The sequence below is a fragment of the Aquarana catesbeiana genome, linkage group LG01 (assembly GCF_042186555.1).
Source record: "Aquarana catesbeiana isolate 2022-GZ linkage group LG01, ASM4218655v1, whole genome shotgun sequence".
Lineage (NCBI taxonomy): Eukaryota > Metazoa > Chordata > Amphibia > Anura > Ranidae > Aquarana > Aquarana catesbeiana.
The window spans coordinates 45,554,739-45,579,109 of NC_133324.1; the positions used below are offsets into that span (position 1 = coordinate 45,554,739).

Below are 24,371 nucleotides of genomic sequence, written 5' to 3' on the forward strand. Positions count from 1 at the left end.
TGTCCCCTTATGCTCCTTTAGGATAACAGTGGAGCAGCTTTAATTAATTATTTGATTCCCTGCAGATTTTGTAAGTTTTCCCATTCACAAAGAAATAAAGAAATGAAGGGTCTACAATTTTTTATCATAGGTGTATTTTAAATGATTGAGACAGAATATCAACCAAAAATCCAGAAAAATCACAGGATACAAATGTTATAAATTGAGTTGCAGTTCAGTGAGTAAAATAAGTATTTGATCCCCAACCAACCAACAATAATTCTGGCTCCAGTAGGTGCTCATGTGGTACACAGATTAGTAATGTCAATGTAAGAAGGTTCTCCTAACGACAACTCGTTATGTGTATAAAAGACATCTGTCCACAGAATCTCTCCCGTTCAAACCTCACCATCATGGACAAGACCAAAGAGCTGTCAAAGGATGTCGGGGACAAGATTGTAGACCTGCACAAGGCTGGAATGGGCTACAAGACCATCAGCAAGAAGCTTGGTGAGAAGGGGACAAGCGTTGGAGCGATTATTCACAAAAGGAAGAAATACAAAATAACCATCAATCGCCCTCGGTCTGGAGCTCCATGCAAGATTTCACCTCATGGGGTGAGGATGATCATGAGAAAAGTGAGGGATCAGCCTAGAACTACACGGGAGGAGCTTGTGAATGATCTCAGGGCAGTTGGGACCACAGTCACCAAACAAATCATTGGTGACACAATACACCGCCATGGACTGAAATCCTGCCCACAAGGTCCCCCTCCTCAAGAAGGCACATGTACAGGTCCTTCTAAGGTTTGCCAATAAACATCTAAATGGAGAGGTGCTTATGACACTCACGTTGTTGTGTGAAGACTTCATCACTCTTTGGAGGATCGCTTACACTACTCTGACTCCTTTGCACTGTTTATGTGACTTTTTCATGGACTTTCATTCACCAATTTTCCATTCCATACGCCTTACGACTTTTTTTTTTTTTTTTGGTATTTTCTTGCATTTTTAACATTACGGCTGGGTTTACACCTAATACCGTTGTGGCTCCCAGCAGGGGGTTCTGTGTGTTCTCATTCACCGTTTCAGGTCCGATTTCATGTGGAATTTTTGGCTGAATTCGGACCTGAAACGGACCAAAAAGCCGCACAGGGCTCCTGTGCAAATTCACACCGGAGCCGCTGCGGAGGTATGTGAACTGGGATAGATCCATAGAGAGCCGGTCAAAATCTCCCGCTATTGCAAATTGGATGCGGAGAAACCCGCACCCAACTGGCAATGGTGTGAACCCGGCCTTAGCGCTGCTGTTCGCTTTTAGGTTTTTCAAGTGATTATGCTTATTATGGAATAATGGTTTGCCATGTATTCCTGGTGAACGTGCAGTGGACTCCCCCTTTAAACGAGAGAATATTATACACAAGCACATGCTACAGTGAGCTGTCATTGGTGGTGAGTATCGGTGGGGGGGGGGCACCGACAGCTGTCTGATGACAGAGAGGACCCGCAGCCTCTATTTATACATCTCTGGAATCTAACAGTCACTACGTGAGCAGCAGCTGCTTGACACATCGCCTGTGTGTGCGAAATTCCATGGAGTGTCTGTGTGCCATCCATGGAAAACCTGGAATGTAGACAGGACCAGCAGACAGAAAATGGGTGCAGATTATGCTGTCTATTTATTGCAAGAAGGCAAATCCCACTTCTATCTACAGCAGGGATCCTCAAACTATGGCCCTCCAGCTGTTGCGGAACTACACATCCCATGAGGCATTGTAAAACTCTGAAATTCACAGACATGACTAGGCATGATGGGAATTGTAGTTCTTGAACAACTGGAGGGCCGTAGTTTGAAGACCCTTGATCTACAGGCTATAGGAAGCCGCATGCTTGAGCAGTGTTGAGATAAGTGTGGCCCCCTGACACCACCAAAGGGCCACACAGAAGGTTTACTGAGTTTGACTCTATGGAGAGCTGCCATGTTTGACATGCCTTAGGAGTTGTTGAAGACTGGTGACATGATTTATAGACTGGAGACACATAACACGAGACTGTGAGGATCCATTTATACCAAAAGCGTTTCCCAAACGCGTGCAAAATCCCAGCGTTTTCATTCAGCATGCTAAGGGCAGCCCATTTATTTCAATGGCCTGCCTTACACACAACAAACGCATCAAAGTAGCTCATGTAGCTTTTTGAGACCCCTCCATTCACACCTGAGCGTTTCCTGAATGTGCGCAAAACTGCATGTTTCTTGTGCGCGTTTTCACACGGCAAACCTGCAAAAAAGTAGTTTGTGTAGCTTTTCGAGCGCTGAGCTTCACACGATTTTGTAAAGGAAATTTGTAAGTTCTGTATATAATTGTATTCTATTTTGTATGTATTACACACTGTCCTCACTGTGCACACAGCACTAATAATGTTTTCATTGCATTCTTTCGAGTCCTGATTAGAATTAGCCTGCCTATGTTACGCCCCTTGTTACCATATTTATTATTTCTTTATTTATGGTACTTTATATAGCGCCATCAATTTACGCAGCGATTTACATATACATTGTACATTCACATCAGTCCCTACCCTCAAGGAGCTTACAATCTAAGGTCCCTAACTCACATTCATACATACTAGGGACAATTTAGACAGGATCCAATTAACCTACCAGCATGTCTTTGGAGTGCCATACAAGTACAATTAAAATATTAATGTGATACCTACATAATCATGTGTATAAAAACCTTCAATTGCGTCATAATAAAGCAGAACAGTTATTTGGAAAGATGCGGAGTGTATCCTTTGTGTCTGTTCCCTACTGCAGTAGTTATTATTAATTTGGAACCACTAATCAATATGAGGATAGGAGTTGCCTATCTACAAAATGTCCAGGTCAATCAATAACTAGGGATGCACCGATGCCCATTTTTATCGCCTTTACGAACCAATTACCGATACTTTACGGTGTGATTCCTCTCGGAATCGCATGCGGGGCCCCCCACCGCTCCTGTGTGAACCCAGACTTGTCATGGTGATTTCAGCCTGGGTTCACACAGGAGTCGCGTGGGGAAACAATGCAAATAGCACTGCAAATTATACAGCGCATTCCTGTTCAAACTGCATGTGATTCTTTGCAGTGCAATGTGAGATCAATCATTTTGCATGGGCGCAAATCGCACCACAAAGTATCAGTTTTAGGTATTGAAGCATTTTCACGACTTCTCGTGAAAATACTCGGTATCGGCTCATCCCTATTTCTAATCATGTGTTTTGGCACGTTTGGGGTGCTATTGACAATGAATGCCACTATACTTTTAGGAACTGGGTGACATGAGATTGAGGTTTGGTACCGCATCCCATTTATACAAAAGGAAGAAAGGAAGGGGCAGGCGGGACTTTTTAAGGTACCAAGTATTGAAGTAAACAATAATTTTCGAAAAAATATAAATGTTATTTAAACAATTCTTTAAAATCGCAATAAACATTTGCAAGCATCTCGTATCATTTCTTTTAACATGTACAACCGCTTCTTACTCCACATGTTTCGCTAAGACGAGCTTCCTCAGGAAGAAGCTCATCATAAATCCTGGCTTCATTGGGTGAATTACAATCAATACTTCATGAATACAAGCTTCCGGTAGGCATTCATTCTCAGTTCATCATCATGTCATATAAAGTGTAATTTTGTATAATATTTGATTATTATATTACAATAATGTATACAGGCATGCCTTATTGACATGCCTTGCGATTTTATTTATGGCGATTTTTCAGGCATAATCATTTACAACTGTTGCTTCTCTTATAGTATATTTTACTTCATGCGACACTTCCAAAAAACTCCTGAGGAAGCTCGTCTGAGCGAAACATGTAGAGTAAAAAGTGGTTGTACATGTTAAAAGAAATGATACGAGATCCTTGAAAATGTTTATTGCGATTTTAAAGAATTGTTTAAATAAAATTTATATTTTTTCTAAAATTATTGTCTACTTCAATCCTTGGTAACTTAAAAGTCCCGCCTGCCCCTTCCTTTCTTCCTAATTATTTGCCACTGTAAAGCCTCGTACACGATCGGATTTTCGGCAGGGAATCAATGCTCACCAAACACAACATTAGCAGAAGGTGCCCAAAGGGTGGCGCTCAAGAGCTGAAATTCCACGTAGTATGTCACTACGTTCGTTTTTGTTGGACGACAATTGTGTGCCGTTGGTATGCAAGACAAGTTCCTGGCACACGCCCTTCGGACAAAAGTCTGACGCTCGGTTGGCCAACAATCCAATCGTGTGTACGAGGCTTAAGTGTGACATCTGTTTGGCTCGTGTGCATGTTTGCTAAATGCCCAGCTGTGAGTGCGGCGTTAGAGATCATTGTTCTTACAGGCCCTTTACATATCAATGCTTCCAAATCTGTGCTCCGACTTTAGAAGGATGTAGCGCCCCTCCCAGGTTAAGGATGCTAGGTAAATTTAGTGCATCCTGTTCTGTAATCATAGGGGCTGTGATCCTTTGCCTTGGCCTCTTTTAGCTCCACAGTTTGAGGATTTGATTGATTCCCCCTGGCTCTGTTGAGAAACTTCCAGAGTTCAGGGTGTTCCATGCTCCAACCAATCCCTGAGGAGGTGTGCCCAGATGGTTGGGTGGGAAGCAGATAAATAGCCATGTGATCTGTTGCCTTGGTCTGTTCTAATGACACAGTCTGAGGATTTGGTTGATCCCCCTCCCCCCCGGTTCTGTTGAGAACCTTCCAGAGTTCAGGTCTGGAAATTTACCATGCTCCAGCCAATCCCTGGGGAGGTGTGCCCAGTTGGTGGGTGGGAGGCAGATAAATAGCCGTGCTGATCTGTTCTTCTCCTGAAGGAAGAGCACGGTGTGCTTCAGGGGGGGGCTGCTAAGCCCTGGGCCTTCCTGACTGGCTGCTGGAATACTCTCTCCCCTGGATCGAGTCCATGGATGGCTTCTACTGGGATTCGTGAGTAGAGCCCAATCTCCCGAGCCGCAGTTTATCTATTGTCCACTGCTATGGATGTCCCAAAGTGCCCCAGTATGCCTTGTGTGCTGTCCATCTTGTGGTCTTCAGTTTTTTCCAGTCTGCTCCTAATAACTGTCCAAACCTACACTGTGATCATCAGCTGCGGGAAACTGACTGACTGTCAAACCTCAGAGCTCGCTCTGTTGAAGATGGTATTTTAGGTGATGCTGCTCTCCTTGAGCAGGGAAACTCCAAAACACTGGAAACAGAAAAAGAAAGAAGTGCGCAAACGCCTAGTACATTACCTTAGACACCTTAAAAAACGCCAAAAGCAGACTCTTGCAGGGAGCTTGCCTCCCAAAATGTGTCAGATTTCTAACCGTAGAGATGTGTCACCCGCGATACTGGACTGGTATATGACATGCGTTTATCCTTTTATGTTTGTGAGTATGCTTTTGTCATTTTTTAGTAAAAAACATTTTTTAAGGTGTCTAAGGTAATGCACTAGGCATTTGCACCCTCCTTTTTTTCTGTTTCCAGTGGGAAACTAACTGTTCAAACTGTTCCAGTCTACTTACATGTCCTACTCATGGTACAAACAAATGGCCACTGCCCCCACCTATAACTGACCTTTGCAGCAAGGAGCACAGGGAAGGGCGACACACAGGGGTGGACTGGGCCAGATGGCAGGGGGGAAATTGCCCCCCTGGGCCACTTTGATGCCCCATAAATGGCTGCACCGCTTCTGCCGGAGACATGCCTAAAGGCTTCCTGGTGAAGATGAGTAATAAGGGTGCAGTACAAGGACAGAGTGTAGGCTGCACCCTCTGCATGGATGGTGTATGCCATGTCCGAGCAGAGGCTGGCTACGTTCCCCACCAGGGGCTCTACTCCCCCAGCCTGCCCCAACCGAGCCGCCCTCGCTCCCCCCTGCAGCCACCCAGTTCGTGAACCCAGAGTCGGTCCAGCAGGCACTGTCCAGCCCAACCAGCCTGGTGAGCAAAGAGAATTTGGAACGGAGCTTCAGCCTGGGATGGGGGTCAGGAGGAGGCAGGGAAGAGGTAGAGGTAGAGCGGGAGGGGGCCGAGTCGCTGCACCATGGGCCTCCGGGTTGTACTTACCCCCTGGGCCAAAAACTGCCAGTCAGCCCCTGGCGACACATGTCAAACAAAACCAAATGTGTGCAAACTCAACCCCAGTTTTTAACGCATACTGTTAGACAGGATAATTTGGTTGGTTGCAGGCTGGTCGGTAAGTTGAGCTGGGAATTTTCTTTGGTTTTGTTTGACATGTCCTACTCTTGCTCTGATATTCACACTGTGTAGCTATCACCTAGTGAAAGTGTCCTATGCAAAATTTGTGCTTTGGTGTTTTGGATTATCCCATACCCCATTGTCCTCTCCAATTACAAGTTTCACCACTTCACATCCCGGCTATTGTCAAATGACGTCCACAGGAGGGATCTCCCATCCTGGGCGGGCATCAAATGGCGTTCTGGGCTTCCCGGCCATCTAGGGGGCGCGCGCGTGTGCCCGCCACGTCACTTGGGAGCTGGTGTGATTGCCCGGCGCCTGCGATGTCCGCCAGGCACCTGCAATTGCCGGTATTTGAGCCGGGACATTGATCTGTGTGTGTAAACACACAGATCTACGTCCTGTCAGGGGAGAGGAGACCGATGGTGTGTTCCCAGTACAGAGGAACACCGATCGGTCTCCTCCCCTTGTGAGTCCCCGCCCCCTACAGTTAGAATCACTCCCTAGGTAACACAGTTAACCTCTTGATTGCCCCCCTAGTGTTAACCCCTTCCCTGCCAGTGACATTTATACAGTAATCAATGCATTTTTATAGCACTGATCGCTGTATAAATGTGAATGTACCCAAAATAGTGTCAAAAGTGTCCGATGCAATGTCACAGTCGTGATAAAAATCGCAGATCGCCGCCATTACTAGTATAAAAAATATAATAATAAAAATGCCATAAATCTATCCCCTATTTTGTAGACGCGATAACTTTTGCGCAAACCAATCAATATACGCTTATTGCGATTTTTATTTTAACAACAATATGTAGAAGAATACATATCGGCCTAAACTGACCAAATTTTTTTTTTTTTAAATTGGGATATTATTATAGCAAAAAGTAAAAAATATTGTTTTTTTTCAAACTTGTCACTCTTCTTTTGTTTATAGCACAAGACATAAAAAACCCAGATGTGATCAAATACCACCAAAAGAAAGCTCTATTTGTGGGGGAAAAAAATGCTGAATATTTCATTTGGGTACAGTGTTGCATGACCGTGCAATTGTCATTCAAAGTGCGACAGCGCTGAAAACTGAAAATTGGCCTGGGCAGGAAGGGGGTGAAGATGCCCGGTATTGAAGTGGTTCAGCAATAAATCAAAAAAGACATCCTCTAGGGCAGTGATGGTGAACCTCGGCACCCCAGATGTTTTGGAACTACATTTCCCATGATGCTCAACTACACTGCAGAGTGCAATGAGCATCATGGGAAATGTAGTTCCAAAACATCTGGGGTGCCAAGGTTCACCATCACTGTTCTAGACAGGGGTCTCAAACTGGTGGCCCTCCAGCTGTTGCTAACCTACAAGTCCCATGAGGCATTGCAAGGCTGACAGTTACAAGCATGACTCCCTCAGGCAGAGGCATGATGGGACTTGTAGTTCCGCAACAGTTGGAGGTCCTCCAGTTTGAGACCCCTGCTCTAGAGTCTCTGATTACAGAGTGAGTGAACTGTTGCTGTGTGCCTGGTCACCTCTGCAGTGGTTTTTGGGAAAACCTGTGGAATCTAGTGGCCGTTGCAGGGGTGAGCTCTACAAGTCCATGGTACAGACAGTCAGCTGGGGCTCTGAGCATCAGGGCTCTAGATTCACTCACATCAAGTGTGCTGACTTCCGCTACAGCACAGTTTTTCACTCGATAAAATGATGTGCGGTGTACGCACATTGAAGTGCGTTGCATCCATTTTTTATTGGCAACACGTTCCTTATTTTATGCATTGCCTTGTAATCCACTGTAAGCACTCGTTCACAAAGTCGCATCCTATTGCCGGCAAGGGCACTGTTCATATCAATGTGACTCCGACTTTGCGGTGCTGCATCGGTTTGAAAAAGTATTTCCTGCACTACTTTTGGCGATTTCGGTTGCGGCTTGCATAGACATCTGTGCACGAAGCAGGGTTGCCAACCTCCCGCAGCATTTTTTACTGACAAAACATGGGAAATTTACTGGCGGAGCACATTTTTTACTGGCAGAAATTACAGAAGTCCTATTGAAAACAAACACAGTGAACAGTATAAACATGATATGGAAACACTGACAACACCTATAACAAAGTAATGGAATAATCAGCCCCTGATATTTACTGGCAGCTGTAAAAAAAATCATAGATTTTTATAAACTGTCAGTAAATTTACTGGCGGTTGGCAACCCTGGCACGAAGCCGCACACATGTCTTTCAAGTCCCACCCAAAGTCGCACTGGCATGCGGCTTTGAAATCGTGCGGTTTCAGATGAAGTCGCATGATTTCAAAGCCGCAGTCAATGTGAACGAGGACTAATACAATGAGGCAGGTGTTTTTGTTTTATGGTCGTTGCAGCACTCGTACCCAGTGGGGGGGGAGGGCATGGAGACCTTTCTCAGGACCTGAGTGGCCAATCGCTAAGGCCGACCACTGTCACATGAGAAGAAGGTTAAATCATCAAGCCTGCATCAACCCAACACCAGAGTTTACACAAAGTTAAAAATTGTTGACTCTGATGAAGGAACAAAGCTAGACGAAGGTAAGTTGGAGAAGCACTTTTTCATGAGACCCTGTTACTTTACTCTTGGGGCAAAGTTCTCTTAAAAATGAGCTGGACCATCAGCTGGATGTCAGGATGTGCATACACTAGATGACAATTGCCAACGCTCAGACCTGCCCCTGCCTCTGGGCAGATCGTAGGAGAGCCTATAGGGAAGGCTGGCGCACATGTGTGGAAATCTGGGGTGAACTCAGCACCAGGAGTTGAAGACCCCCACCCCAACTCAGATAAGAAAATTGCCCAGATGGAACAACATACAGCAGGTAAATTCCTGATATGCACATTTCATTTACAACATACATCATAAGCAACATTGTGGGGCAGCACAGTGGCTGAGTGGTTAGCACTTCCACCTAGCAGCACTAGGGTTATTGGTTCAAATCCCAATCATGGCACAGAGTTTGCATGTTCTCCTGTGTGGGTTTCCTCTCACTCTCCAAAGACATGCTGGTAGGTTGGCCCTAGTATGTGTATGTATGCATGTGAATTAGGGACCTTAGCAGGGGCGTAACTACCACCATAGCAACCCATGCGGGCGCCATGGGGCCCGCAGCCGAGTGGGGCCCAGTGAGGATAAGAGCACCGCCGGCACAGTCTCCCAGCCAGGGGAAGAAAGAGGAAAGGAAGAGGCAAGCTGTCCGTATCAGCAGAGAGCTGAATTGCCCGATGTAAGAGCTTTCATTAGAACTTCCAGTGTTCCCGGGGCTCACGTCACATAGCTCCACCTTTGGGCCCAGCACCTTTGATAGACAGAACGCCGATCCAATGCGGGACATGTGACGTCATCAAAGGTGTCGGGCCAAGAGGTGGGGCTATGTGATGATGAGCCCCGGGAAGACAGGAAATTCAAATGAATGCTATTACAGCGGGCAATCCCGCTCTCTGCTGATCCGGGTGGCTTGCCTCTTCCTCTGCACATGTGGGGCTGTATGGGGCACAGGCAGACCAGGCTGTATGGGGCACAGGTCACGCTGTATTGGGCACAGGTCACGTTGTATGGGGCACAGGTCACGCTGTATTGGGCACAGGTCACGCTGCATTGACACTAGGGCAGCTGTGGGGGGGGGGCTGTTTGCAGGGGGGCCCCATACAACATTTTGCTATGGGGCCCTGCTATTTCTAGTTACGCCCCTGGACCTTAGATTGTAAGCTCCTTGAGGGCCATGACTGATGTGAATGTACAATATACAGGTGCATCTCATAAAGTTTGAATATCATCAAAAAGTTAATTTATTTCAGTAATTCAATTCAAAAAGTGAAACCCCTATATTTAATATAGATGCATTACACACAGGGTGATATATTTCTTTCTTTTAATTTTGATGATTATGGCTTATAGCTAGTGAAAAACCCAAAATTCAGTATCTCAGAAAATAAGACCAATAACAAAGGATTTTTTAATACAGAAATGTTGGCTTATTGAAAAGTCTGTCCATGTACAGTATAGTATGCACTCAATACTTGGTCGGGGCTCCTTTTGCATGAATTACTGCATCAATGTGGCGTGGCATGGAGGTGATCAGAATGTGGCACTGCTGAGGTGTTATAGAAGCCTAGGTTGCTTTGATAGCGGCCTTCAGCTCATCTGCATTGTTGGGTCTGGTGTCTCTCATCTTCCTCTTCACAATACCCTACAGATTTTCTATGGGGTATAGGTCATGCAAGTTTGCTGGCCAATCAAGCACAGTGATACCATGATCATTAAACCAGGTATTGGTAATTTTGGCAATGTGGGCCGGTGCCAAGTCCTGCTGGAAAATGAAATCAGTATCTCCATAAAGCTGGTCAGTAGAGGGAAGCATGAAATGCTCTAGAATTTCCTGCTAGAGAGCTGCGCTGACTCTGGACTTGATAAAACAGAGTTGACCAACACCAGCAGATGACATGGCTCCCCAAATCATCACTGACTGTGGAAACTTCACATTGGACCTCAACTTGGATTCCGTGCCTCTCCACTCGTCCTCCAGACTCTAGGACCTTCATTTCCAAATGCAATGCTCGTGTCCACCAATGCAGCCTGTGTCACCAATGCAGCCTGTGTCCCTAATGCAGCCTGTGTCACCAATGCAGCCTGTGTCACCAATGAAGCCTGTGCCCGCTAATGCAGTCTGTGTCACCAATGCAGCCTGTGTCCGCCAGTGCAGCCTGTGTCCCCAATGCAGCCTGTGTCCCCGATGCAGCCTGTGTCCCCGATGCAGCCTGTGTCTGCCAGTGCAGCCTGTGTCACCAATGCAGCCTGTGTCCCCAATGCAGCCTGTGTCCCCGATGCAGCCTGTGTCCCCGATGCAGCCTGTGTCTGCCAGTGCAGCCTGTGTCACCAATGCAGCCTGTGTCCCCAATGCAGCCTGTGTCCCCAATGAAGCCTGTGTCCCCAATGCAGCCTGTGTCCCCAATGCAGCCTGTGTCCCCAATGCAGCCTGTACCCCCAGTGCAGCCTGTGTCCCCAGTGCAGCCTGTGTCCCCAATGAAGCCTGTGTCCCCAATACAGCCTGTGTCACCAATACAGCCTGTGTCCCCAATGCAGCCTGTGCCCGCCAATGCAGTCTGTGTCGCCAATGCAGCCTGTGCCCGCCAATGCAGTCTGTGCCCGCCAGTGCAGCCTGTGTCCACAAGTGCAGCCTGTGCCCACCAGTGCAGCCTCTGTCCCCAATGCAGTCTGTGTCCCCGATGCAGCCTGTGTCTGCCAGTGCAGCCTCTGTCCCCAATGCAGCCTGTGTCCCCAGTGCAGCCTGTGTCCCCAATGAAGCCTGTGTCATTAATGCAGTCTGTGTCCACAATGCAGCCTGTGCCCGCCAATGCAGTCTGTGTCCCCGATGCAGCCTGTGTCTGCCAGTGCAGCCTCTGTCCCCAATGCAGCCTGTGTCCCCAGTGCAGCCTGTGTCCCCAATGAAGCCTGTGTCATTAATGCAGCCTGTGTCCACAATGCAGCCTGTGCCCGCCAATGCAGTCTGTGTCACCAATGCAGCCTGTGCCTGCCAATGCAGCCTGTGTCCGCCAGTGCAGCTTGTGTCCGCAATGCAGTTTGTGTCCCCAATGCACCCTGTGCCCGCCAATGCAGCCTGTGTCCGCCAATGCAGCCTGTGTCCGCCAATGCAGCCTGTGCCCGCCAATGCAGTCTGTGCCCGCCAGTGCAGCCTGTGTCCACAAGTGCAGCCTGTGCCCACCAGTGCAGCCTCTGTCCCCAATGCAGTCTGTGTCCCCGATGCAGCCTGTGTCTGCCAGTGCAGCCTCTGTCCCCAATGCAGCCTGTGTCCCCAGTGCAGCCTGTGTCCCCAATGAAGCCTGTGTCATTAATGCAGTCTGTGTCCCCAATGCAGCCTGTGTCCACAATGCAGCCTGTGCCCGCCAATGCAGTCTGTGTCACCAATGCAGCCTGTGCCTGCCAATGCAGCCTGTGTCCGCCAGTGCAGCTTGTGTCCGCAATGCAGTTTGTGTCCCCAATGCACCCTGTGCCCGCCAATGCAGCCTGTGTCCGCCAATGCAGCCTGTGTCCGCCAATGCAGCCTGTGTCCCCAATGCAGCCTGTGTCTGCCAGTGCAGCCTCTGTCCCCAATGCAGTCTGTGTCCCCAATGCAGCCTGTGCCCTCCAGTGCAGCCTGTGTCCGCAAGTGCAGCCTGTGCCCACCAGTGCAGCCTGTGTCACCAATGCAGTCTGTGCCCACAAGTGCAGCCTGTGTCTGCAAGGGCAGCCTGTGTCACCAGTGCAGCCTGTGCCCGCCAGTGCAGCCTGTGTCCCCAATGCAGCCTGTGTCCCCAGTGCAGCCTGTGTCCCCAATGCAGCCTGTGTCATTAATGCAGTCTGTGTCCCCAATGCAGCCTGTGTCATTAATGCAGCCTGTGTCCCCAATGCAGCCTGTGTCCCCAATGCAGCCTGTGTCCCCAGTGCAGCCTGTGTCACTAATGCAGCCTGTGTCACTAATGCATCCTACCTGAGCAGGGGAAGAGAGAGGAGAGCCGCCGCCTGGTTGATCAGAGCGCCGGGGAACATAACAGCTTTCATTTCAATAGCTGTGTGTTCCCCGCCGCGCGCCGTCATATACAGCCCCTCCCCCTTGTCTGAAGAACTTTGATAGACAGATCACCCGCCCCAGGATTAGACGGGTGATCTGTCTATCAAAGTGCCCGGACAAAGAGGAGGGACTGTATATGACGGCGCGCGACGGGGAACACACAGCTATTGAAATGAAAGCTGTTATGTTCCCCAGCACTCTGATCAACCAGGCGGCGGCTTTCCTCTCTCTTCCCCTCGGATCGCTCGGAGAACGGCTCCCATACAACCCAGGCTGCCGGCGTGCTCGCCCCGACCCTCCCCGCCCCCGCCCTCCCAGGCAGCCCACATTTGCCAGTCCTCAAAATCCACTCGCGAAATGCAAACAGACAAGTGGAATTTTTGAGGGCTGACATAGAGAATCTGTGGGGTATTGTCAAGAGGAAGATAAGAGACACCAGACTCAACAATGCAGAGAAGGCCGCTATCAAAGCAACCTGGGCTTCCATAACACCTCAGCAGTGCCACATTCTGATCACTTCAATGCCAATCCGCATTGATGCAGTAATTCACGAAAAGGAGCCCTGACCAAGTTTTAGGTGCATACTATACTCTTTGGACATACTTTTCAGTAAGCCAAAATTCCTGTCAGTGGCAGCTGATGTTTTTTTTTTTTGGGGGGGGGGGGGGCAGCAAACAACACCCCCCACCTGCTTGCTGTCTGCCGGTCTGAAACTTACCCCATCTAGGTGGCAGGTAGCCGGCATCAAGCATTGGCAGCAGGCATTGGACAGTGGGCATCTCATGTATCCTTTCCTCCATCATGGTTGGCCGTGCGTCTCCTCCCCTCCTCCTGGGCATCCAATAGGATCGCCTGTCCTTTCAGCCAATCGGGTGACAGGTCTCAAGACCCGCTTCCTGATTGGCCTGGGAGGAAGATCGGTGTTACAATAGCGAATGTTCATTCGCTATCATAACACACCTGGGTGGGCTCCGTTCGCATTCTCTGCTCCCCGAGCCCACCTTATTTTGAAGCCTATTAGAACCTCTGGCTCTAATCAGAGCCTTCAAAAAAACACCCACCCCGCATTGGAATCCATGCAAGGGGCTGAAAGGGGCCAGACGCATGGATAGGGGGGCGGCGCCAGTTCGCCCTTAATGAACTACACAATGTATTAAATATTAGTTTTCAAAGATAATGAATGTTGGGTTTTCACTAGCTGTAAGCCAAAATCATCAAAATTAAAGGAAAGAAATGCTTGATATATATCACTCTGTGTATAACGCATCTATATAAAATATAGGAGTTCCACTTTTTGAATTGAATTACTGAAATAAATTAACTTGAAAGGTCATTTAAATGCAGCAGTTCTAAGTAGTGTTTCTATCGCAAAACCAAAGTTTCATTAACATAACCCAAGAAATGAAAATAAATCATGCCCATTGGACTACTCACCGTCTCCTTTTGCTCTTATGTCTCTTTGAAGGAAGTTGATTCCAGCCCCTCCCGAATCCAGACCACTGATTGCCAAGACGTGATCACTACCTCCATCAAAGTTGGCACTGTTTTGATTAGTGTTACTGGTTTGATTAGTGTTAGCTGTTGGATTAGAACTCGTAGGTTTAGTCTCCATACTATCACTGGTACAGCCCTCACAAGTGCGACTCATACAATGCAAGAAGGACATAGGTGGAAGGCTGTGGCTACGAAATTCTCCACGTTCTGAACCTCTGGTACCATCTCTATGGTATTCTGGGATTGGTGAGAACTCCAGGGAAGAGTCCCCACTCGACCTTAAAGGAGGACTGGTGCCATTTTTCTTCCTGCTTTTAGCTAATTCCAAAAAGGATGTCACTCTCTTCGGAGATGACCCTTGGGTGAGCAGAGCTTGGCCCTCACTTAGCTTTACAGGACAACTCATCATACGCTCCAGTGATCCCAGTTGGTTTGAAGGGCTCTTGTCCAAGCTGCGATCATAACTTCTGGATCTTTGCCTGCCTGTATTAAAGTTTGGTGGTGAGACATTAACATAAACTTGGCCCTCGATGATGTCGGATTTTGATCTTTCTATACCAGGTTTAGAGCCATTTGAGTCTGAACTACTATCTGGCTGTTGAAAGAGAAAGTATTCAGTTGGCTGAACTGGGCTCTCTTTGGTGTGATCATCTGAACAACTGGTAATAGAAGAACCAGGAGGGCTAGGAGAAGACTGAGATGACAGGTCACAAGTGACTAACTTATAATAATTCTGAGTGGCCACCACAAGTCTGGCCTGGCTTTGAAAACAGGAGGTTAGATCTGAGCTTTCTCCATTACACTGTGCTAAATCGCAGTTGAGGTGGTAAGAGTTACAGTTGGCATCTAAAACGGGCGAAGATGAATGGTTGGTACATCTGCATTGCTTTCCAGAAGCTTCTTGAACATGTGACTCACAGGACATTTTGGATTCTGTCGGTGAGCTCTGCAGGTCAAGATAAAAAGCACCTGTGTCCGGATGGCTACAAAATGAGGAGTCACAAGAGAGACTACCAGAATTCATGTTGGACCTAGGGTGCCCATTCATCTTGTTATATAAAGTGCTGAAGTTAACCAGGATGCCATCTGAACTGTTGCAGGAGGAGTCGCTGACGTAGCTCACCTGCTGGTCCATTTCAGACTGGCTTGAGGCGCTGTAGCAACGGCAGTGTCTAAGAGGCTCTGAACCAGTACACGTGCACTCTCTCTGAAAATCTTGGCTCCCCAAATCAGAGCTCTGATTCCAATCTAGGGTAAAGGTAGGCTCACCATGACTAGGCCAAGCCTGGTCTTCCATGATTATCTCTGATAGACCTTGGTTGGCATTACTGCCTTTTTGTAAGTAATCAGGTGATGTCTTCTCTTCTTGTCCATTCACAAGTCCTGACCTTCCTGACAATATCCAAGGCTTCACCACAGGTGGGTTATCATGAAGGTGGAAAGGTGGCAAGGACAAATCTTGGAACTTAAATCCTGATTTCAGCCCACTTAAGTTGTTGTGGAGATGGAATGACTTTTCCACCTCACTGCTGCTTGATGTGCTATGTTCATCCTCATCGTTCAAGAGGAATGGGTTGTGTCGCTTGCGAGTTATGGTCCCCTGCAATTCCTTGTCCTTCTTGCTTGCCTTTTCTTTCACCGTAGAGTCAGAAACTTGTATTAAACTACTGTACACCAGGGAGTCAGCCTGAGAAAGGTCCCTTTCTGGGAGAGAGGTGGTTCGGGTAATCCCCAGGTCATTCTTGCTGTAGGAATGGGACCTTATGGAAGTCGGACAGCACTGGCGATCGGGCACCTGGCAGTGCACCAGTGGGATGTGGTGGACAATCAGCGTTTCTCCAGCTAGTTTGGGTGGGCTATCCATCTCGACAGCGGTCACCAATCAGGACATTGGATGCAGTCACTAAACAAAAGTTCGAAGAAGAATTTGTTCATATCACATGTAAGGACACCTGCAAGGTAAAGATACACAGAATTAACATTTTCATTGAAAAACGTCATCAGCTACTCTACATAAATTTACAGTGAATGTATACTCAGAACTTTTTTTAACTTTGGATAGGAAATGGTTAAAACCTCAGTCAGTTTATCTATTTTTGTGCTGTCTGCGTTCCAAGACAACCAGAATTTTTTAATAGATGTACTCCATTGTAAACCTCAATCCATAAAATTCTATATGAAGAGCGTAATTTTACATTTTCTTAATGAAGCCAAAAGTATAATCCCGGGCTTTTGGAAGAAACCCCAGCCACCGACCATTGCTGACTGGACTAAAAGAAAAGTCAATACTATAATGTAGCCTGAATGATCGTGTTTCTACCAGAAGAATAAATATGATAAATTCTATAGGATCTGGGCATCCAAAATATATCATCAATATATCTTCCCGACCATCTACACTTAGTGATATGGATGAGCTAAGGTTCCGATTTCAGCCCTAAACTTCAACATAAGAGCAGGCTGCATGCCCAATCAGCTGTGGCCATGGAATTCCCCACCCTTAAACAGTACCTAACAAAGAGGCGGGGCAGCTGGTGACATCATTGACCTAATATGGCCACATGGTCATATCTGGTCAATTACATTTTTATTATGGCCAGGTGGCCGTATTAGGACAATGATGTCACCAGCCCCTTTGTTATGGAATTGGAGTGAGGAATTCCACAGCCACAGGTGATTACAAAAAAGTTAAAAAATTAGCCAATTAAAAAACCACCTTGGTATAGCGTGCAAATCCAGTGGTCATAACGTCCAACTCAATGCAATGTTCTAGGAGGTGGACAGTGAAATTGGTATACAACATGTTTCGTGGGATCCCCCACTTCCTCAGGACCTTCGACCTCACATGTTCACCTTTACAATTAAAATGACGCTGAAAAACATAGTTATGCAAAATTACACATGGAATAATAATCAATCACAATAACATCAGAACATAATTCATTGTATTAAAACCTGTCAGTTACGACAAACAAAGGAATATTATATTTATTATTTTATATTGTTCCCTTCCTTTGCCCTGGCAGGTAAGTTATAATACAACATAAATATTCCTTTCGGTGTCATTTTGATTGTATATGTGAACATTCAAGGTCAAAGGACCTGAGGAAGTAGGGAAACTCATGAAACGCGTTGATCTATACATACCAATTTCACTGCCAACCTCCTAGTGTATTGGATTGAGTTGTTATGACCTCTGGATTTGCAAGCTATCACAAGATGTTTTTTTTAACTGGCTCATTTTTAGCTATTTCATAATAAATAGGTTGTAATAAAAATCCTCTTATACTATACAATACTGTTGTTGTCCACTTGAGGCATATTTAAAGTCCCGATTTTTTTGTTTGGGTAGTTAAGGTACATATGTGGATAATGACTCGAGTGGTGGGATATTATTAATAACACTTTACTCCCATACTGTATACACTATATTACCAAAAGTATTGGGACGCCTGCCTCTACACACACATGAGCTTTAATGGCATCCCAGTCTTAGTCCGTAGGGTTCAATATTGAGTTGGCCCAATCTTTGCAGCTATAACAGCTTCAACTCTTCTGGGAAGGCTGTCCACAACAAGGTTTAGGAGTGTGTCTATGGGAATGTTTGACCATTCTTCCAGAAGCGCATTTGTGAGGTCAGGCACTGATGTTGGACGAGAAGGCCTGGCTCGTAGTCTCCACTCTAAATCATCCCAAAGGTGTTCTATCAGGTTGAGGCCAGGACTCTGTGCAGGCCAGTCAAGTTCCTCCACACCAAACTCGCTCATCCATGTCTTTATGGACCTTGCTTTGTGCACTAGTCCAAATCATTTGGTGGAGAGAGGATTATGATGTGGGGTTGTTTTTCAGGGGTTGGGCTTGGCTCCTTAGTTCCAGTGAAGTGAACTCTTAAAGTGTCAGCATACCAAGACATTTTGGACAATTTCATGCTCCCAAGTTTGTGGGAACAGTTTGGGGATGGCCCCTTTCTGTTCCAAGATGACTGCACACCAGTGCACAAAGCAAGGTCTATAAAGACATGGATGAGCGAATGTAGGTTGGAGGAACTTGACTGGCCTGCACTGAGTCCTGACCTCAACCCTAAAGAACACCTTTGGGATGAATTAGAGAGGAGACTGCGAGTCAGGCCTTCTCGTCCAACATCAGTGCCTGACCTCACAAATGCACTTCTGGAAGAATGGTCAAACATTCCCATAGACACACTCCTAAACCTTGTGGGCAGCCTTCCCAGAAGAGTTGAAGCTGTTATAGCTGCAAAGGGCGGGCCAACTCAATATTAAACTGGTATAAAAGCATTAGATAACAATTGTGTAGATAAAAGGTGTAAGATGCAAATGATTAAAGACTGCTGTGTATGGGGTGTTCAGTGATGAAGACTGCTGTGTATGGGGTGTTCAGTGATGAAGACTGCTGTGTATGGGGTGTTCACTGATGAAGACTGCTGTGTATGGGGTGTTCACTGATGAAGACTGCTGTGTATGGGGTGTTCACTGATGAAGACTGCTGTGTATGGGGTGTTCAGTGATGAAGACTGCTGTGTATGGGGTGTTCAGTGATGAAAGGATCCTTGTAAAAAAAAAAAAAAGACGATCCTCCCAGACTGAAATTTGTTGTACAGCTTCACGTGTGCACTTTTTTTTGGAAATGTACAATCAATCACTCTAGAAACAGCACACGACCCAGTAGATCAACCTTTCTCAACCATTTTTACCCCATAGTAACGCTTGATATCATTTTCAGATTTGAGGAAACCCCTGCTAAAGTGAATTTATCGGAGATCAGTGGGAGGAATGCTCCTTACATTGGTCATCAGTGGGGAGAATGTCCCTTATATTGGTGGTCAGTAGAAAGAATGACCCTTAAATCGGTGGTCAGTGAGAAGAATGTCCCTCTACATTGGTGATTAGTGGGAAGAAGGGCCCTAAAACTGGTGATCAGTGAGAAAAATGTTCCTTACATTGTTTCTCATTGGGAAGAATGTTCTTTACAATGGTGGACAGTGGGAAGAATGCTCCTTACATTGGTGATCAGTGGAGAGAATGCTCCTTACATTGGTGATCGGTGGGCAGAAGGCCCCTTACATTGGTGGTCAGTGGAGAGAATGCTCCTTACATTGGTGATCGGTGGGCAGAAGGCCCCTTACATTGGTGGTCAGTGGAGAGAATGCTCCTTACATTGGTGATCAGTGGGCAGAAGACCCCTTACATTGGTGGTCAGTGGAGAGAATGCTCCTTACATTGGTGATCAGTGGGCAGAAGGCCCCTTACATTGGTGATCAGTGAGAAGAATGCCCCTTATATTGCTGATCATTGGCAAGAATGCTGCTTGCAATAGTGGTCAGCAGTAAGAACACTCCTTACATTGGTGGTCAGTTGGAAGAATGTTCTTTATATTGGTGGTCAATGGGAAAAATGGCCCTTTCATTGGTGGTCAGCAGGAAAAATGCCCCTTACACTGGTGATCAGTGTGAAGAATGCCCCATACATTGGTGATCAGTGAGAAGAATGTCCCTTACATTGGTGGTCAGTGGGAAGAATGACCCCCATACAGTGGTGGTCAGAACGTCCCCCTTACAGACGCTTTAAAAGATCATCGATGGAATGGCACTGGGTCTTCCAAGTGACATTGACCCCCAAACTGTGTAGGCATCATCAGATGGGAGGTCAATCAAACACATCTCAAGGAACCCCCAAGGAACTCTGGAGGAACCCATGTTGAGAATGGCTGCTCTAGATAAAAGCAAAGTTTAATAAATAAAGCTAAAATTGGTGATTGAAGTGACCAACAAAACAGCAGAGGAGCTGATACTACAACAAAGCTGCGGGCATTCATCGTTATTCATCCTACAGTCAAGTTCTGCAATAATTTACATATCAGCTACGTTTTGTATTATTTTCATCATTTTATTGTATTAGCCCCCCACCCCCGGCAAAAAAAAAAAAAATCCAATTATTGACTGCACAATACCGCCAGGCAATTTAAACAGCGGGTGTTGTTGAGTTTATTAATGGTACCATCACTTGTATGAATGATTGTTCCATCGATGAATAACCACTTGTGAAACACAATGAGAACCTGATTATACTACAGGGGTTACTCAATGGATTGTGACCTATAACTGCTTTCTAAGAATAATACGCTCTGAAATTGTCAGACACATTAAGCAATAGTTCCATTAATTCCCATGCCTTGTTAATTACTGATAAGCAGTTATCTACTCAGTTTGTTGCTCTCTACCCATCCCAATCAGATCATCTGCAGATTTCACGACTAGTTATAATTGCCTTCCTCTGTAACTCACCCATATTGTAGAGAGCCAAGCCGGGCGTGTGTGACTCTGGTGACAAGTGGAAAGAGACTGAAACGCTTAAACTGGAATAGACGATGACAGCAGCTGACAGGCATTCCAGGCCAAGCCCAACCCAACTCTACTGCTGAGCAGGATGGAGACAGGGCCTCCCAGCAATGATCTAGGAGGTTCCGTGGCCCAGAAAATAGGAGAGTGAGGGGTTCGCAGAAAAGGGCAGTTCGTATAAAAATTTAATAATATTTCAGAACAGGGCTCTATAACTGACCAATCGGGGTAAAAGAGACAGAAACCCATAAAAAAAAAGAGATTAACGAAGACTGGCAGAAAGGAGACCAAAAAAGAAGGGACCTCAAACTTGGGAGGGCCTGGAGAGAGATACCTTAGAAGTACAACACATAGCAAAGGGGGCATCAGCAGAGTATGAAAAAAGGAGGACAAGACTTACAAAGACCCAGAGACAGGTGACTAAGAATGGGTTCACATATGCTGCGGCCGCAGTTCACAGCGTGGGATCCAGTGCGTCCCTGTTTACTGATTCAGGGGCGAATCCGATCTGAATTTTTGCCTGAATTCGCACCTGAATCGGAGACCAAAGATGCACAGGACCTTTTTTAAATGCGAACCGTGACCGTCCCGGAGCTGTGTGAACCGGCTCCATTGAGAGCCAGTCACACTCTCCTGTCATGCGAATACGATGCGGGCTAACCCGCATCCAATTTGCATACGTGTGAACCCAGCCTAATGGCTAGTAAACATGATAATAAAATTGGACGAAAATTTCCGTAAGAGGAGCGATTCCAGAAGATGTTCGCTTGTGTTTGGCCGAAAAAAACGAACTTGCGAGTTAAAAGATTTTTATCGTAAGTGAACACAACCTCCGATTTTCATTCAATGTGTACAGTAATAGTAATAATAGTAATAGTAGTAGTAAGTAATCAAATAGAAAATAAAGAGCATGATCGGAAGCAAAGCACGACCATACGCTAGTACGTAGTTAGGTTTGCCTTTGTTGTTTGAGGATTTTCGTACAAGTTACAATTTTTTTTGTTTACATCATGATATGCACCTTTGTGGAAAATCGGACGATCGTTCGTCCGATTTTCTCATATTGTGTACTAGGCTTTAGACTGAGGAGATAAAGAGACAGTTGACCACTACCAAAGGAACACCTAGGACAGTGGCAATACCTAAAGAGTGAGAACAGTTGTCCGGGACCATCAGACAGGTAATCAGAACTGACCGGACAAAAGGCTACACCAAAATTGGGGACCATTGACAGTGGGAAATCTAAAAGGGAAGATCAGTTGACTAGAACCAAGGGGGCTCAGAGAAGTGACCCAAAACTAGGGGACTCAAAAACTAGAGGTCAGGTGACCAGAAATTAGGGAAATCAGACACACCGTGACAAAAGGGCACACCAAGATAGGGTGTCAAGGACAGTGGAATCATTGAAAAAGAAAATGAACAGTTGACTAGGACCAAGTGGATTCAGACAGGTGGCCAGGCCTGAGGAGATATAGAGGCAGATGACCACTTCTGAGGGAACACTTTGGACAGTGGGAATGCCATAAGAGACTAGGACCAAGGGAATTTAGATGGTTTAACCCAAATAAGCGAACTGAGACAGGGGACCAGAAATGAGGAGATGCAAACAGGTGACAAGAACTGAGGGAGATTAGATGATTATGACCAGAGGGCACACCAAGATAGGGGACCAGGGACAGTGGGAATATTGAAAGAGAAAGGGAACAGTTGACTAGGACCAAGGGGGCTTAGGTGACCAGAACTGAGAAGACTCAGATATATGACCATAATTGAGGGGACTCAGGAAGGTGACCAGAAGTGAGGGGACTTAGACAGGTGATCAGGGCCAAATGGCACAAAGTCGGGTCTATAGACAGTTGGAATTCTGAAAGGAGGTAACAGGTAATTAGGGCCAAGGGGACAAGGGGACCAGTGCCCAGAACCGAGGGGACTCAGACAGGTGATCAGAACTTAGGGGACTCTGACATGTGACCATGACCAAAGGATAAACCAAGACGTGTACAGTGGGAATACTGAAAGGGAATAGTAACTAGGAACGACAAAGACTAAGACAGGTGCTCAGAACAAAAGAGACTCAGATATGTGACCAAAACTGAGGGGGCTCAGACATGAGACCAGGACCAAAGAGCACACTGGGTTAGAGGTAGAATTAGGGGTACTCAAACATATGACCAGACCTGAGGGGAATTAGACCTGTTACCAGGATCAAAGGGCACACATATGCCTTGTTTCCACTAAGCAGATTCGTTCGGGTTGGTTTCGGTACGGTACGCTATTTTTAGTGTTTCCATTATGAAAGCGACCCATACAACCGAACCATACCACACCATTCATGGTCCTGCTTCAGATGTGGGGCCATAGAAAATAGTTTGGTACGGTTAGGGCGGAGCTACTGGCATCACACGATACATTCCACTGATTGGCGGACAGAAAAAACGTCAATGCTCACGTCAAAGGCATTTTTTTCTAAACCCCGTATGGCCCCTGGCGGTCCGACTTGCAGTGGAAAAGCTCACCTGAATAGGCCGGACCATTCTATCCCTTCCAAACTGTACCGACCCGAACCGTTCCACTCTGTGGAAACGAGGCATAAGATGGGGCCTTGGACAGTGGAAATACTGAAAGGAAAATGGAACACTTGACTAGGTTCAAGGGGATTCAGACAGCTCACTAGGGCTAAGATGACTCATTCATGTAACCAAACACAAAAGTGTGTACTGAGACGGGGGTCTGTGCAAAAGAATAAAATTGGAAAATGAGGGGAAGACTTACAGACATGAGACTAGGACCAAAGGGTCTTGAGATTAGGTAAAAAGTACTAAAGGGTCTCACAGGCAGGTGACTACTACTTGGAGGGACTAAGAGGCAGTTGACTGGGACTAATAGGATTATAAAATGTACCAGGATCAAGAGAGAATTAGACATAAGCGAGAAAGAGGGACAATAAGACAGGAGATCTGGACCAAGAGGGAAGTCAAGTTCCTGGCTAGACAGTGGAGGGAGACCCAGAAACAGGTAACCATGGCTGAGGTGAACCTAGGGTCAGATAGCCAATATCAAAGGAGACTCACAAATATCCAGCCATAGTTCAGGGGGGTTCAATGAAACGTGACCTCAACCAAGAAGGTTCAGGGCCATGGTATCAAGACTAATTGGACTTAGTGGTTGGGATTGGCAATAGATAAGGGGGTTCAATCTACAGTAGAATGGGGTTAAGAAAGGATTTGACTAATAAATAGTGACCAGGCTATGTGGAGCCTCAGAGCCAGGAGAATCACAACACAGAAGATCCAATGCCCAAACAATAAGGATAAACTGAACCCTAAAGCTACAGACAGAACAGACTCTACAGCCCTGGATTTAACACTTGGGTTCTCCAATCAGGAGACCCAGCAGAGGAGCAGGTAACTCACATAGACAGGGAGGACCATGCAGAAATGGGGCTCCATAGTTTTATTACCTAGAGACGTGTAGAAAGGGCCAAAAGAACATGGACATAATGTTTCATCCTCCTACAAAAAACAGTCCAACAGGGCACAACTAATTTTAGGTTAGTGTGAGTCCCCGCGTCATATAGCATACATCCCCAATCACATGTTCATTACCATGCCCATCACTTCACCCGCTGAGCCAGGTACCAGTTCCAAAGATAGGCCGTTGGTAGCAAAAGGAGATGAGTCCAAGAGGTTTTTAAAGCTTTACATCTGCAATTTCAAGGTAGACAACTTCAGGGCGTACAGCTATTCACCA

At 46.4% G+C, this 24,371-nt stretch overlaps 1 protein-coding gene across 5 annotated transcripts in view; it reads right to left on the bottom strand.

Moving 5' to 3' along the window:
* RUSC2 (RUN and SH3 domain containing 2) overlaps positions 1-24,371 on the bottom strand; it is a 98,992-nt gene that overhangs the window by 57,516 nt on the left and 17,105 nt on the right. For 3 of the 5 annotated variants that reach the window (XM_073618166.1, XM_073618167.1, XM_073618162.1), the window contains exon 2: positions 14,207-16,218. In XM_073618166.1, the coding sequence (XP_073474267.1) occupies positions 14,207-16,130 (1,924 nt within the window). In that variant the 5' untranslated portion in view covers positions 16,131-16,218. Of the gene's footprint in view, positions 1-14,206; positions 16,219-16,982; positions 17,080-20,567; positions 20,606-24,371 lie in introns of those variants that run through there. The other 2 variants (XM_073618163.1, XM_073618165.1) reach the window with 2 other exon arrangements.